The sequence below is a fragment of the Protopterus annectens genome, chromosome 13.part0, assembly GCF_019279795.1.
Source record: "Protopterus annectens isolate FY-2018-M chromosome 13.part0, PAN1.0, whole genome shotgun sequence".
Lineage (NCBI taxonomy): Eukaryota > Metazoa > Chordata > Ceratodontiformes > Protopteridae > Protopterus > Protopterus annectens.
Window position 1 is genome coordinate 847,636,788 of NC_056747.1, and position 17,743 is coordinate 847,654,530.

Below are 17,743 nucleotides of genomic sequence, written 5' to 3' on the forward strand. Positions count from 1 at the left end.
TAAACATTACTGTTGATAACTTAGAAAGCTGCTAGAATGACAAGCTTTGTGTTAGCATGCATTTTCTGCAGGATTTAGAGTCTGAAACTCAAAATGTGTGTCATTATTTATTGATTTCTATCCATAGTGATTTGCCAGAAACCCAAAACATTATGAGGAACAGACTAAAAATATGAGGGAAAAATCTGGACAGTTAAGAGGTATACTTACAAGCAGCAATCATCATATTCTGCTTTTCAAAATGTAATCAAAAGTCTGTCTTCCACCCACAAAAGCACACTGAACACTACCAATTAACTGGTAAATATTTAAGAAATCTTCATCATGATTACCATAAACAGTTAAAATGATGGTTTAATACTGAAATTGATCTATAAGTAGAGGCAAACATAAACCCTACCTTACTTTGATATGACCATTACCATTGTCTTCTTCCAAGATAATTTCCTTTGTTTCCAACACTGAACTAAAAAGTTGAAGAAATCTTGGTACTAATCTATTCTTATCAATACTTCAAAATTCTATTAGGCCATTGTTATCTACTGGACATGTGACCTGTTCTTTTAAAGCCTTAGCCAATGCCTTTTGCATTATATGGGCCATTAAGGCAATTGCTTCATACTGCATACACCTTGGTAACCATAAAACATTTACATAAGCTTAAATCACATGTTCATCTACATGCTGCTTTGGCTGGCACTGATATAATCCTCATAATATTTTTGACACTGTGTGCTGTCATCCCAGGATCTCTAATATAATGCAACTCATCTTTAGTCTTTCAAACCATCAATGATTCATCGAGTTTTTGCTAGCTAGTACATTCTAACAGTCAAGTGAAATATAAAAATATTTATCTTTGATTGGATGATAAAAGATTGATATTTTTTCCAACAACCATTCATCCCCTTATTTCAATTTTTCTATATTCTCTTTAATTGCTTCATCTCATTGTAAAATATATTCTGCAGCTTTCCAACTTATCTCTTGTGCTTCTCAAGACTAGCTTGGATCTCTGTACATTTCAGTAGTATAATTTCACACCACTATTTTAAATTTAACTTGAAATAGTCTAATATCTCCATAAATGTCTTATCATGTCACAATATACTCGTATTACTTTCTGTTCATTCCATGTAGTAGTTGACAAATGCTTCTGATTTTAACAATATGAAAATTTAATATCACTTACAGGCCTTCCTCCAACACAGTTAAGATATGACACTGTTTTCTGTTGTTCTTCTAAGGGGGTATGTCTTGTGCCTTGTAAAAAACTAAACATACAGGTTCTGACATGCATTAACTCCCCATCTATGTTTTGCATTTTAATGTTGTTTACTTTTTTCTTGATTTTTCTTATTAATTTCCCTGTTTTAATAACATTTTCCTCACCATGATAATCCTCTGTGTGTACAACTTCATATATAATAAATAAAACATATTCAATATTTCTGGAGTAATAACATCCGATTTATTAGCTTTTAGAACATACACATCCTTTGCCATGCCATTGGACTGAATTTCTGTATTTATGTGTTTATTATCGAAACCAATAACATTTGCATAGTTTCTGGGACAATCACTCCAGAAATATTCAACAGACCCACATCTTATACATTCAGTATGGCCTAACTGCCCACAATCTAAAAATTTATTCTGATTGCAATTAGAATGAATGTGTCCAAAACATTCACAATTAAAACATTTATGTGGTTGATTAGTGTATCTCAATATGCAATAAACATTATTTGCAAGAAAAATCTGGTTCTCCAAACCTTTCACCTTTTCTGCATCAGCAAAATAGTTAATATCTCCTTCTCATACCCTAGCTCAAAGTCCAAATTTGTTTGAAATATGTGGAAAGGATGAGTTTGCTTTACATATTTATCTTATAACATATCACTTTACTATATGTAACATTTCAGGACTAAACATGTACTTGGCACTTCCTTTTTAAATGTAAATCATACAAACAAAAATGCTGTCTATTTTTAACTCAGAATGTTCACATACTATGATTGAAGCTTTTATTTATTTTCAAGAGAAATGTCATAATTTGGTTCAGAGTGAAAATGTACTAAAGTTCTTTCTTGTCCAGTTTTACAACCTAGAATGGTACCTCACTAAAGGGTCCCAATTCTTTCCAATAAATGAAAACAAAGGGGGAATATCCATTGCTCTAATGTATGCTGACATCATCCATCTGTTGTGCAGTGTCTTGCATAGCAGATTCACTAGCAGTGATCTCTTACGTAACATTTGACTGAAAGCAATTGGGTAGATTATAAGTGATATATAATGTTTGCAATTAGGAGTGCATCAGCATGGTTTATGATGTAAAATGCTTGCAACTAGGATTGTGTCAGTGTAGTTTGTTTTCAGTTATATAAATGTATGATTTCTTATGTCGTAAGTGATGGTTTAAAAAAGATGTTCCGTGTAAAAAAAAAAATAGGTTGTGAATCAAATAATGTATGTATGTATGTAATGTTGCTTAGGTTATATGATATACAGTGATATATGTGAAGCACAATGTGTGCTAAATTCTAACTTTTTAATATAGCATGATTACTTATACGTAAATGTAAATGTTTCTATGTTACAAATGTTAATCCAATAAAGGTGTTTAAAAACCACAAACATTCAACTCTGATAGGGAATTACAACACTGTTCTCATGGTAAACCACTTCTGGCTCATGACATTCACTATCAAGAATGCTTTCAATTTCACCTGCAAGGATTTTGAAAGAAATGTCATCCAGATGGAATTTGAAAGGACTTGTACTGAAAGAGACAGACAATGTATACATAATTCTTCCACATCTTTGTCCTCTGAGTGTATTCATTCACTGATAATCACTCCAGGTTTTTGTGATACATTGGCCGCATTCATCTCTAAACTATAAGGCTTTATCTACTGAATGCATTAATGCTGATGTTTTCCACAACAGTGTTAGTGCTTGGGCCTTTTACAATACCACTTTCTGCTATCCTGCTTGGTTGTGTCTTCTAATCTGTCTGACATCAGAGTAGGGAAATTTCCAGGTGTCCTGAAAAATTTCCCCCCAGTCAGTATGAATATCACACCAGTTCTCCCCTGAGAAAAGACATATCTTCTGGGATTAACCCTGTGAACAAATATATGACATCATTCAAGTCAGCAAGGTAAATGATATTCAAAGAATGTTTCATACATGCAGGGACCTCACACATGTATGTGCGTGTCCAAATAGGTGCCAGCTTGCAGAGTTTTTAATTACAAAACAAAGTTAAAAGAATCAGTTATGTTATGACTTGAATTGGTCAAAACACTAATGACAATCATCATAATTACCTTTTTGGATATTGTTCTCTTAATCAAAGACTTTTCAATGTAGCCCTTAGGTCAAGACTAGTAGGCTTGACAAGCAACATAACATAGTTCTTTTAGATGAGGGCAAAGCCACTTCCACTCACTTGCCAGGGGTTGTGCACCAGGATTCTGTAATATAACAATCACTCATCACCAAACACTGAAGTGAGTAAAATAGCTTTAGCAAACTGACGTTTGGCAATCAGTCTTCACTGACTGACCTTTACATAAATAGTTTACAATGTATCATCCAGCTACTACCTTTTAATATATTGTAACATACCAATTTAGTAGCATTTTTTTTGCTGAGAAAGATGGTTATAATTTATGAATTGCTCATTATATTTCACACTTTTCAAAAGACATATTATTGGACCTAGGTGCTTACTCATAGCAAATTCTCATGCCAGTCACACTCACCTTTCCGAGGGAATATAAATTTTCAATGTGTAAGTCATTGGAAGAAGTATCTTACTTTTACATGCTCGAGACCTGTAATGTCAAGTTGAGCACTTTGTAACCCTGAATGCCAACACTCAGAATATCGAATACTAAGATTACTGAACGTCCAAACTTGCACCCCTTCAGGACTTATGTTAGTGCTTGGTCGTGGGTCCAGAGCAGTAAGGAGGTTTGTATTCAACAGTTTTTACATGCATGTAGATATTTAGCATTCTTCAGCACATGGCTTCAGCTAATGCTCAACATAAGATTCCTTCTATCAAGCAAAATAATAGTAAACCTGTTAAGAAGCCCCGTGCCTCTGAAAGTTTCCATGTTACTCACATAAAATCTGGTATATTTCTTGCTGTCCGTATTCTTGCTTTACCCAGTAATTTTTATATAAACTTGACAACAGGCAAACAATATTACAGTTCAAAATGTTGGTCTTACAGAGACTTCTTCTTCTTTTGGCTTTTCCCAGTTAGTGGTCACCACAGCGGATCATCTGTCCGCTCATGATTGGCAGTGGAGTTTTACGGTGTCAAGTTGCCAGCCCAGCGCCCAACCTTGCACAGAAGCCACACACAATCACACCTAGGGCCAATTTAGAGTGTCCAATCCACCTACTGCATGTCTTTGGGATGTGGGAGGAAACCAGAGCACCCGGAGGAAACCCACGCAACCACAGGGAGGACATGCAGACTCCACACAGAAGGCACCCCAGCTGAAAATCGAACCTGAGAACCTATTGCTGTGAGGTGGCAATGCTAACCGCTGCACCACCATGACCACCTGGTCTTAACACAGAGACTGCACTCTCTAAATGCTGCTGCCATGCTGCAACAGTAAGGCATGTGCATGACAACTGAGGACTGCATCAGGCTTAAAATTTACCTTGGGTGATGGTACTGCAGATAGTGAGGCCATACAATACATTGCTTTTAGAGGGTATGGCATGGGGGTATAACAAACATTGCGCAGGTTCCAAAAACTGAAAGAAAACTATGGAGAACGGGCAAGGTAGATGCATAAGGCCTGCTGAGACACTCAAGTGGACTTAATCTTCTACGAGACTTCCTCTATCACTACTATAAATATATTTGTATATTTCAAGGTTTAGACTTTACATATATCTACAACAGTAACATGATTTGTGTACCTTTCAAAGTCTATAGAATGATGTGCATTTGCTGTGACTGTAAGAACTAATTAGCAATTACAGTTCTATAGACAAAACCATTGTTATATTTAGCATTATGGATTTAGTTGCTGCTGACATTTCTAGCCATGGTGAATAGTCCTTACTACTGATAAATAATGCATGTTGCCCTTATTTTTCCGCTCTTGCCCAGCTTGATTAGTATGTGTTTGCTTTGCCAAAAATTACACCCATTGCTTTATGTAGACTGTAACTTGACTATGGCTGTATTATTAGTTTGTCAAGCTGTTTTTTTTTTTTTTTGCCATTTGTGTATTTATGTTAATAATGCAACAAGGAGCAGAATCAAAGTAATGTATTTTATAATTAATATGCATTTCTTGCCACTGTTGGCTTATTTTCCAGGAAAGTGGCAGTCCAAATGGTAACTATGACAGTTTGATTACTTCCTTGTCTAACATCACATTAGAAGGTAAGAATGAGAAAAAATTTACAAAATGTTTTCCGTTTTTTATCCACATCTCCATATAGTATAGTTTTTTTAATTATGTTACATTTTGTTAAACATGTTTACAAACTTGTTATAGTAATTATTATCTTAATTTACAGAATATTCTACCAATCCTGCAGATGGTACCAATACTAAATATAAAGGAATTAACTTGTTTACAAGAATATTATATGCCCAAGTTCACATAAGACAAACTATGCTGGCTTGTTAGGGAGTAGACTCAAGTTTCATCCTTCTAAAATGCAATTATCAGCAAAGAATATTATAATCCAGAATCTAAGAGGTTGGTCTTTGTTGCAGACAACCAGTGGTAAAGGCAGTCACAGCAGTGAAGTAATACTTGAGGCAGATACAACTCACCTGCATAGTTTCCATTTAGATATGCAAGGATTGGATTTACAGATGCCTGTAAACTGTATTCTCAGTTCCATTACTAGTACATAGCTAGTTTGCAGATTTTCATGTCCTATGTATCTCACCTTTGTCAACAGAGACAACTATGTTTCTTTTAAGGATTACTTTGTTAGGGTTTGAATTAATCATGCAATGCCATCTAAAAGTCACCTATTTGTTGTGCAGGTAAGTTAATTCATATAGCTAAAGTACCGTAGCAATCATTTTTGAAGGGCTTACCCACAAATGTACTACTCTTACTCATCCTGCTTGGTTATCATTCACATAGCAGGTTTAATATAATCATAGCAGACTCATCCTTTTGGTTATAATTAACATAGCAGGTTTAATATAATCATACCTAGCAGACTCATCATGTTTGACAATCATTCACATAGCAGGTTTAATATAATCATACCTAGCAGACTCATCATTTTTGACAATCATTCACATAGCAGGTTTAATATAATCATACCTAACAGACTCATCCTTTTTGGTTATCATTCACATAGCATGTTTAATATAATCATACCTAGCAAACTCATCCTTTTTGGTTATAAACAACATAGCAGGTTTAATATAATCAAACCTAGCAGACTCATCCTGTTTGGGTAACATTCACATAGCAGGTTTAATATAATCCTACCTAGCAGACTCATCCTTTTTGGTAATCGTTCACATAGCAGCTTTAATATAATCATACCTAGCAGACTCATCCTGTTTTCTTATCATTCACATAGCAGGTTTAATATAATCATAGCAGACTCATCTTTTTTGGTTATAATTAACATAGCAGGTTTAATATAATCATACCTAGCAGACTCATCATTTTTGGTAATCATTCACATAGCAGGTTTAATATAATGATACCTAGCAGACTCATCCTTTTTGGTTATCATTTGCATAGCAGGTTTAATATAATCATACCTAGCAGACTCATCCTTTTTGGTAATCATTCACATAGCAGGTTTAATATAATCATACCTAGCAGACTCATCCTTTTTGGTTATCATTTGCATAGCAGGTTTAATATAATTATACCTAGCAGACTCATCCTGTTTTCTTATCATTCACATAGCAGGTTTAATATAATCATAGCAGACTCATGCTTTTTGGTTATAATTAACATAGCAGGTTTAATATTATCATACCTAGCAGACTCATCATTTTTGGTAATCATTCACATAGCAGGTTTAATATAATCATACCTAGCAGACTCATCCTTTTTGGTAATCATTCACATAGCAGGTTCAATATAATCATACCTAGCAGACTCATCCTGTTTAGTTATCATTTACATAGCAGGTTTAATATAATCATACCTAGCAGACTCATCTTGTTTGGTTATCATTCACATAGCAGGTTTGATATAATCATACCTAGCAGACTCATCCTTTTTGGTTATCATTTACATAGCAGGTTTAATATAATCATACCTAGCAGACTCATCCTTTTTGGTTATCATTCACATAGCAGGTTTAATATAATCATACCTAGCAGACTCATCTTTTTTGGTAATCATTGACATAGCAGGTTTAATATAATCATACCTAGCAGACTCATCCTTTTTGGTTATAATTCACATAGCATGTTTAATACAATCATACCTAGCAGACTGTTCCTGTTTAGTTATCATTCACATAGCAGGTTTGATATAATCATAGGTAGCAGACTCATCCTTTTTGGTAATCATTCACATAGTAGGTTTGATATAATCATAGCAGATTCATCATTTTGGTTATCATTCACATAGCAGGTTTAATGAATCATAGCTAGCAGACTCATCCTTTTTGGTAATCATTCACACAGTAGGTTTAATATAATCATATCAGGCTCATCCTTTTTGGCTATCATTCACATAGCAGGTTTAATATAATCACACTTAGCAGACTCATCCTGTTTGGTTATCATTCACATAGCAGGTTTAATATAATCATACCTAGCAAACTCATCCTTTTTGGTAATCATTCACATAGCAGGTTTGATATAATCAAAACTAGCAAACTCATCCTTTTTGGTAATCATTCACATAGCAGGTTTAATATAATCACACCTAGCAGACTCATCCTGTTTGGTTATAATTCACATAGCAGGTTTAATATAATCATACGTAGCAGACTCATCCTTTTTGGTAATCATTCACATAGCAAGTTTAATATAATCATACCTAGCAGACTCATCCTTTTTGGTAATCATTCACATAGCAGCTTTAATATAATCATACCTAGCAGACTCATCCTGTTTTCTTATCATTCACATAGCAGGTTTAATATAATCATAGCAGACTCATCCTTTTTGGTTATAATTAACATAGCAGGTTTAATATAATCATACCTAGCAGACTCATCATTTTTGGTAATCATTCACATAGCAGGTTTAATATAATCATACCTAGCAGACTCATCCTTTTTGGTAATCATTCACATAGTAGGTTTAATATAATCATAGCAGATTCATCCTTTTTGGTTATCATTTACATAGCAGGTTTAATGTAATCATAGCTAGCAGACTCATCCTTTTTAGTAATCATTCACATAGTAGGTTTAATATAATCATATCAGGCTCATCCTTTTTGGCTATCATTCACATAGCAGGTTTAATATAATCACACTTAGCAGACTCATCCTGTTTGGTTATCATTAACATAGCAGGTTTAATATAATCATACCTAGCAGACTCATCCTTTTTGGTAATCATTGACATAGCAGGTTTAATATAATCATACCCAGCAGACTCATCATTTTTGGTTATCATTCACATAGCAGGTTTAATATAATCAAACCTAGCAAGCTCATCCTTTTTGGCAATCATTCACATAGCAGGTTTGATATAATCAAAACTAACAGGCTCATCCTTTTTGGTAATCATTCACATAGCAGGTTTAATATAATCACACCTAGCAGACTCATCCTGTTTGGTTATCATTCACATAGCAGGTTTAATATAATCATACCTAGCAGATTCATCCTTTTTGGTAATCATTCACATAGTAGGTTTAATATAATCATAGCAGACTTATCCTTTTTGGTTATCATTCACATAGCAGGTTTAATATAATCACACCTAGCAAGCTCATCCTTTTTGGCAATCATTCACATAGCAGGTTTGATATAATCATACCTAGCAGATTCATCTTTTTTGGTAATCATTGACATAGCAGGTTTAATATAATCATACCTAGCAGACTCATCCTTTTTGGTTATAATTCACATAGCAGGTTTAATATAATCATACCTAGCAGACTCTTCCTGTTTAGTTATCATTCACATAGCAGGTTTGATATAATCATACCTAGCAGACTCATCCTTTTTGGTAATCATTCACATAGTAGGTTTAATATAATTATAGCAGATTCATCATTTTGGTTATCATTCACATAGCAGGTTTAATGAATCATAGCTAGCAGACTCATCCTTTTTGGTAATCATTCACATAGTAGGTTTAATATAATCATATCAGGCTCATTCTTTTTGGCTATCATTCACATAGCAGGTTTAATATATTCACACTTAGCACACTCATCCTGTTTGGTTATCATTCACATAGCAGGTTTAATATAATCATACCTAGCAAACTCATCCTTTTTGGTAATCATTCACATAGCAGGTTTGATATAATCAAAACTAGCAGACTCATCCTTTTTGGTAATCATTCACATAGCAGGTTTAATATAATCACACCTAGCAGACTCATCCTGTTTGGTTATAATTCACATAGCAGGTTTAATATAATCATACCTAGCAGACTCATCCTTTTTGGTAATCATTCACATAGCAAGTTTAATATAATCATACCTAGCAGACTCATCCTTTTTGGTAATCATTCACATAGCAGCTTTAATATAATCATACCTAGCAGACTCATCCTGTTTTCTTATCATTCACATAGCAGGTTTAATATAATCATAGCAGACTCATCCTTTTTGGTTATAATTAACATAGCAGGTTTAATATAATCATACCTAGCAGACTCATCATTTTTGGTAATCATTCACATAGCAGGTTTAATATAATGATACCTAGCAGACTCATCCTTTTTGGTAATCATTCACATAGTAGGTTTAATATAATCATAGCAGATTCATCATTTTGGTTATCATTCACATAGCAGGTTTAATGAATCATAGCTAGCAGACTCTTCCTTTTTGGTAATCATTCACATAGTAGGTTTAATATAATCATATCAGGCTCATCCTTTTTGGCTATCATTCACATAGCAGGTTTAATATAATCACACTTAGCAGACTCATCCTGTTTGGTTATCATTCACATAGCAGGTTTAATATAATCATACCTAGCAGACTCATCCTTTTTGGTAATCATTGAAATAGCAGGTTTAATATAATCATACCTAGCAGACTCATACTTTTTGGTTATCATTGACATAGCAGGTTTAATATAATCATACCTAGCAAGCTCATCCTTTTTGGCAATCATTCACATAGCAGGTTTGATATAATCAAAACTAACAGGCTCATCCTTTTTGGTAATCATTCACATAGCAGGTTTAATATAATCACACCTAGCAGACTCATCCTGTTTGGTTATCATTCACATAGCAGGTTTAATATAATCATACCTAGCAGACTCATCCTTTTTGGTAATCATTCACATAGTAGGTTTGATATAATCATAGCAGATTCATCCTTTTTGGTTATCATTCACATAGCAGGTTTAATATAATCATACGTAGTAGACTCATCCTTTTTGGTAATCATTCACATAGCAAGTTTAATATAATCATACCTAGCAGACTCATCCATTTTGGTAATCATTCACATAGCAGTTTAATATAATCATATCTAGCAGACTCATCATTTTTGGTAATCATTCACATAGCAGATTCAATATAATCATACCTAGCAGACTCGTCCTTTTTAGTTATCATTTACATAGCAGGTTTAATATAATCATACCTAGCAGACTCATCCTTTTTGGTAATCATTGACATAGCAGGTTTAATATAATCATACCTAGCAGACTCATCCTGTTTGGTTATCATTCACATAGCAGGTTTGATATAATCATACCTAGCAGACTCATCCTTTTTGGTAATCATTCACATAGTAGGTTTAATATAATCATACCTAGCAGATTCATCCTTTTTGGTTATCATTCACATAGCAGGTTTAATGTAATCATAGGTAGCAGACTCATCCTTTTTGGTAATCATTCACATAGTAGGTTTAATATAATCATAGCAGACTTATCCTTTTTGGTTATCATTCACATAGCAGGTTTAATGTAATCATAGGTAGCAGACTCATCCTTTTTGGTAATCATTCACATAGTAGGTTTAATATAATCATATCAGGCTCATCCTTTTTGGCTATCATTCACATAGCAGGTTTAATATAATCACACTTAGCAGACTCATCCTGTTTGGTTATCATTAACATAGCAGGTTTAATATAATCATACCTAGCAGACTCATCCTTTTTGGTTATCATTCACATAGCAGGTTTAATATAATCATACCTAGCAGACTCATCCTGTATAGTTATCATTCACATAGCAGGTTTAATATAATCATACCTAGCAAACTCATCCTTTTTGGTAATCATTCACATAGCAGGTTTGATATAATCAAAACTAGCAGACTCATCCTTTTTGGTAATCATTCACAAAGCAGGTTTAATATAATCACACCTAGCAGACTCATTCTGTTTGGTTATCATTCACATAGCAGGTTTAATATAATCATACGTGGCAGACTCATCCTTTTTGGTAATCATTCACATAGCAAGTTTAATATAATCATACCTAGCAGACTCATCCTGTTTGGTTAACATTCACATAGCAGGTTTAATATAATCATACCTAGCAGACTCATCCTGTTTGGTTAACATTCACATAGCAGGTTTAATATAATCATACCTAGCAGACCCATCCTTTTTGGTTATAATTCACATAAAATGTTTAATATAATCATACCTAGCAGTCTCATCCTTTTTGGTAATCATTCACATAGCAGGTTTAATATAATCATACCTAGCAGACTCATCCTGTTTGGTTAACATTCACATAGCTGGTTTAATATAATCATACCTAGCAGACTCATTCTGTTTGGGTAACATTCACATAGCAGGTTTAATATAATCATACCTAGCAGACTCATCATTTTTGGTTATCATTCACATAGCAGGTTTAATATAATCATACCTAGCAGACTCATCCTTTTTGGTTATCATTCACATAGCAGGTTTAATATAATCACACTTAGGAGACTCATCCTGTTTGTTTATTATTCACATAGAAGGTTTAATATAATCATACCTAGCAGACTCATTCTTTTTGGTTATAATTAACATAGCAGGTTTAATATAATCATACCTAGCAGACTCATCCTGTTTGGTTATCATTCACATAGCAGGTTTAATATAATCATACCTAGCAGACTCATCCTTTTTGGCTATCATTCACATAGCAGGTTTAATGTAATCATACCTAGCAGACTCATCCTTTTTGGTTATAATTCACATGGCAGGTTTAATATAATCACACCTAGCAGACTCATCCTTTTTGGTAATCATTCACATAGTAGGTTTAATATAATCATAGCAGATTCATCTTTTTTGGTTATAATTAACATAGCAGGTTTAATGTAATCATACTTAGCAGACTCATCATTTTTGGTAATCATTCACATAGCATGTTTAATACAATCATACCTAGCAGACTCATCCTTTTTGGTTATAATTAACATAGCAGGTTTAATATAATCATACCTAGCAGACTCATCCTGTTTGGTTATCATTCACATAGCAGGTTTAATATAATCATACCTAGCAGACTCATCCTGTTTGGTTATCATTCACATAGCAGGTTTAATATAATCATACCTAGCAGACTCATCCTTTTTGGTTATCATTCACATAGTAGGTTTAATATAATCATAGCAGACTTATCCTTTTTGGTTATCATTCACATAGCAGGTTTAATGTAATCATAGGTAGCAGACTCATCCTGTTTGGTAATCATTCACATAGTAGGTTTAATATAATCATATCAGGCTCATCCTTTTTGGCTATCATTCACATAGCAGGTTTAATATAATCATACCTAGCAGACTCATCCTGTATAGTTATCATTCACATAGCAGGTTTAATATAATCATACCTAGCAAACTCATCCTTTTTGGTAATCATTCACATAGCAGGTTTGATATAATCAAAACTAGCAGACTCATCCTTTTTGGTAATCATTCACAAAGCAGGTTTAATATAATCACACCTAGCAGACTCATTCTGTTTGGTTATCATTCACATAGCAGGTTTAATATAATCATAAGTGGCAGACTCATCCTTTTTGGTAATCATTCACATAGCAAGTTTAATATAATCATACCTAGCACACTCATCCTTTTTGGTAATCATTCACATAGCAGGTTTAATATAATCATACCTAGCAGACTCATCCTGTTTGGTTAACATTCACATAGCAGGTTTAATATAATCATACCTAGCAGACTCATCCTGTTTGGTTAACATTCACATAGCAGGTTTAATATAATCATACCTAGCAGACCCATCCTTTTTGGTTATAATTCACATAAAATGTTTAATATAATCATACCTAGCAGACTCATCCTTTTTGGTAATCATTCACATAGCAGGTTTAATATAATCATACTTAGCAGACTCTTCCTGTTTAGTTATCCTTCACATAGCAGGTTTAATATAATCATACCTAGCAGACTCATCCTTTTTGGTTATCATTCACATAGCAGGTTTAATATAATCATACCTAGCAGACTCATCCTGTTTGGGTAACATTCACATAGCAGGTTTAATATAATCATACCTAGCAGACTCATCCTTTTTGGTTATCATTCACATAGCAGGTTTAATATAATCATACCTAGCAGACTCATCCTTTTTGGTTATCATTCACATAGCAGGTTTAATATAATCACACTTAGGAGACTCATCCTGTTTGTTTATTATTCACATAGAAGGTTTAATATAATCATACCTAGCAGACTCATCCTTTTTGGTTATCATTCACATAGCAGGTTTGATATAATCATACCTAGCAGACTCATCCTTTTTGGTAATCATTCACATAGCAGGTTTAATATAATCATACCTAGCAGACTCATCCTTTTTGGTTATCATTCACATAGCAGGTTTAATATAATCATACCTAGCAGACTCATCCTTTTTGGTAATCATTCACATAGCAGGTTTAATATAATCACACTTAGCAGACTCATCCTGTTTGGTTATCATTCACATAGCAGGTTTAATATAATCATACCTAGCAGACTCATCCTTTTTGGTTATAATTAACATAGCATGTTTAATATAATCATACCTAGCAAGCTCATCCTTTTTGGCTATCATTCACATAGCAGGTTTACTATAATCATACCTAGCAGACTTGTCCTGTTTGGTTATCATTCACATCGCAGGTTTACTATAATCATACCTAGCAGGCTCATCCTTTTTGGTTATCATTCACATAGCAGGTTTAATATAATCACACTTAGCAGACTCATCCTGTTTGGTTATCATTAACATAGCAGGTTTAATATAATCATACCTAGCAGACTCATCCTTTTTGGTTATAATTCACATAGCAGGTTTAATAAAATCATACCTAGCAGACTCATCCTGTATAGTTATCATTCACATAGCAGGTTTAATATAATCATACCTAGCAAACTCATCCTTTTTGGCTATCATTCACATAGCAGGTTTAATATAATCACACTTAGCAGACTCATCCTGTTTGGTTATCATTAACATAGCAGGTTTAATATAATCATACCTAGCAGACTCATCCTTTTTGGTTATCATTCACATAGCAGGTTTAATATAATCATACCTAGCAGACTCATCCTGTTTGGTTATCATTAACATAGCAGGTTTAATATAATCATACCTAGCAGACTCATCCTTTTTGGTTATCATTCACATAGCAGGTTTAATATAATCATACCTAGCAGACTCATCCTTTTGGTTATCATTCACATAGCAGGTTTAATATAATCATACCTAGCAGACTCATCCTTTTTGGTAATCATTCACATAGCAGGTTTAATATAATCACACCTAGCAGACTCACCCTGTTTGTTATCATTCACATAGCAGGTTTAATATAATCATACCTAGCAGACTCATCCTTTTTGGTAATCATTCACATAGCAGGTTTAATATAATCATACCTAGCAGACTCATCCTTTTTGGTAATCATTCACATAGCAGGTTTAATATAATCATACCTAGCAGACTCATCCTGTTTGGTTATCATTCACATAGCAGGTTTAATATAATCATACCTAGCAGACTCATCCTTTTTGGTAATCATTCACATAGCAGGTTTAATATAATCATACCTAGCAGACTCATCCTGTTTGGTTAACATTCACATAGCAGGTTTAATATAATCATACCTAGCAGACTCATCCTGTTTGGTTAACATTCACATAGCAGGTTTAATATAATCATACCTAGCAGACCCATCCTTTTTGGTTATAATTCACATAAAATGTTTAATATAATCATACCTAGCAGACTCATCCTTTTTGGTAATCATTCACATAGCAGGTTTAATATAATCATACCTAGCAGACTCATCCTGTTTGGTTAACATTCACATAGCTGGTTTAATATAATCATACCTAGCAGACTCATCCTGTTTGGGTAACATTCACATAGCAGGTTTAATATAATCATACCTAGCAGACTCATCCTTTTTGGTTATCATTCACATAGCAGGTTTAATATAATCATACCTAGCAGACTCATCATTTTGGTTATCATTCACATAGCAGGTTTAATATAATCACACTTAGGAGACTCATCCTGTTTGTTTATTATTCACATAGAAGGTTTAATATAATCATACCTAGCAGACTCATCCTTTTGGTTATCATTCACATAGCAGGTTTAATGTAATCATACCTAGCAGACTCATCCTTTTTGGTTATAACTCACATGGCAGGTTTAATGTAATCATACCTAGCAGACTCATCCTTTTTGGTTATAATTCACATAGCAGGTTTGATATAATCATACCTAGCAGACTCATCCTTTTTGGTAATCATTCACATAGTAGGTTTAATATAATCATAGCAGATTCATCCTTTTTGGTTATCATTCACATAGCAGGTTTAATATAATCATACCTAGCAGACTCATCCTTTTGGTTATCATTCACATAGCAGGTTTAATATAATCATACCTAGCAGACTCATCCTTTTTGGTTATAATTAACATAGCATGTTTAATATAATCATACCTAGCAAACTCATCCTTTTTGGTAATCATTCACATAGCAGGTTTAATATAATCATACCTAGCAGACTCATCCTGTTTGGTTATCATTCACATAGCAGGTTTAATATAATCATACCTAGCAGACTCATCCTTTTTGGTTATCATTCACATAGCAGGTTTAATATAATCATACCTAGCAGACTCATCCTTTTTGGTTATCATTCACATAGCAGGTTTAATGTAATCATAGGTAGCAGACTCATCCTGTTTGGTAATCATTCACATAGTAGGTTTAATATAATCATGGCAGACTTATCCTTTTTGGTTATCATTCACATAGCAGGTTTAATGTAATCATAGGTAGCAGACTCATCCTGTTTGGTAATCATTCACATAGTAGGTTTAATATAATCATATCAGGCTCATCCTTTTTGGCTATCATTCACATAGCAGGTTTAATATAATCATACCTAGCAGACTCATCCTGTATAGTTATCATTCACATAGCAGGTTTAATATAATCATACCTAGCAAGCTCATCATTTTTGGTAATCATTCACATAGCAGGTTTAATATAATCATACCTAGCAGACTCATCCTTTTTGGTAATCATTCACAAAGCAGGTTTAATATAATCATACCTAGCAGACCCATCCTTTTTGGTTATAATTCACATAAAATGTTTAATATAATCATACCTAGCAGACTCATCCTTTTGGTTATCATTCACATAGCAGGTTTAATATAATCATACCTAGTAGACTCATCCTGTTTATTTATCATTCACATAGCAGGTTTAATATAGTCATACCTAGCAGACTCATCCTTTTTGGTTATAATTAACATAGCATGTTTAATATAACCATACCTAGCAGACTCATCCTTTTTGGTTATAATTCACATGGCAGGTTTAATATAATCACACCTAGCAGACTCATCCTTTTTGGTAATCATTCACATAGTAGGTTTAATATAATCATAGCAGGCTCATCCTTTTTGGTAATCATTCACATAGCAGGTTTAATATAATCATACCTAGCAGACTCATCCTGTTTGGTTATCATTCACATAGCAGGTTTGATATAATCATACCTAGCAGACTCATCCTTTTTGGTAATCATTCACATAGCAGGTTTAATATAATCATACCTAGCAGACTCATCCTTTTTGGTTATCATTCACATAGCAGGTTTAATATAATCATACCTAGCAGACTCATCCTTTTGGTAATCATTCACATAGCAGGTTTAATATAATCAAACTTAGCAGACTCATCCTGTTTGGTTATCATTCACATAGCATGTTTAATATAATCATACCTAGCAAGCTCATCCTTTTTGGCTATCATTCACATAGCAGGTTTAATATAATCATACCTAGCAGACTCATCCTTTTTGGTTATCATTCACATAGCAGGTTTAATATAATCACACTTAGCAGACTCATCCTGTTTGGTTATCATTAACATAGCAGGTTTAATATAATCATACCTAGCAGACTCATCCTTTTTGGTTATCATTCACATAGCAGGTTTAATATAATCATACCTAGCAGACTCATCCTTTTGGTTATCATTCACATAGCAGGTTTAATATAATCATACCTAGCAGACTCATCCTTTTTGGTTATCATTCACATAGCAGGTTTAATATAATCATACC

General features: G+C 33.6%; 1 protein-coding gene across 1 annotated transcript in view; it reads left to right on the plus strand.

Annotated features, from left to right (window-relative positions):
* Positions 1-17,743, plus strand: part of LOC122787713 (carbonic anhydrase 4-like) — a 344,635-nt gene that overhangs the window by 225,825 nt on the left and 101,067 nt on the right. The window contains exon 6 of the mRNA XM_044054571.1: positions 5,362-5,428. Within this exon, the coding sequence (XP_043910506.1) occupies positions 5,362-5,428 (67 nt within the window). The remainder of the gene's footprint in view (positions 1-5,361; positions 5,429-17,743) is intronic.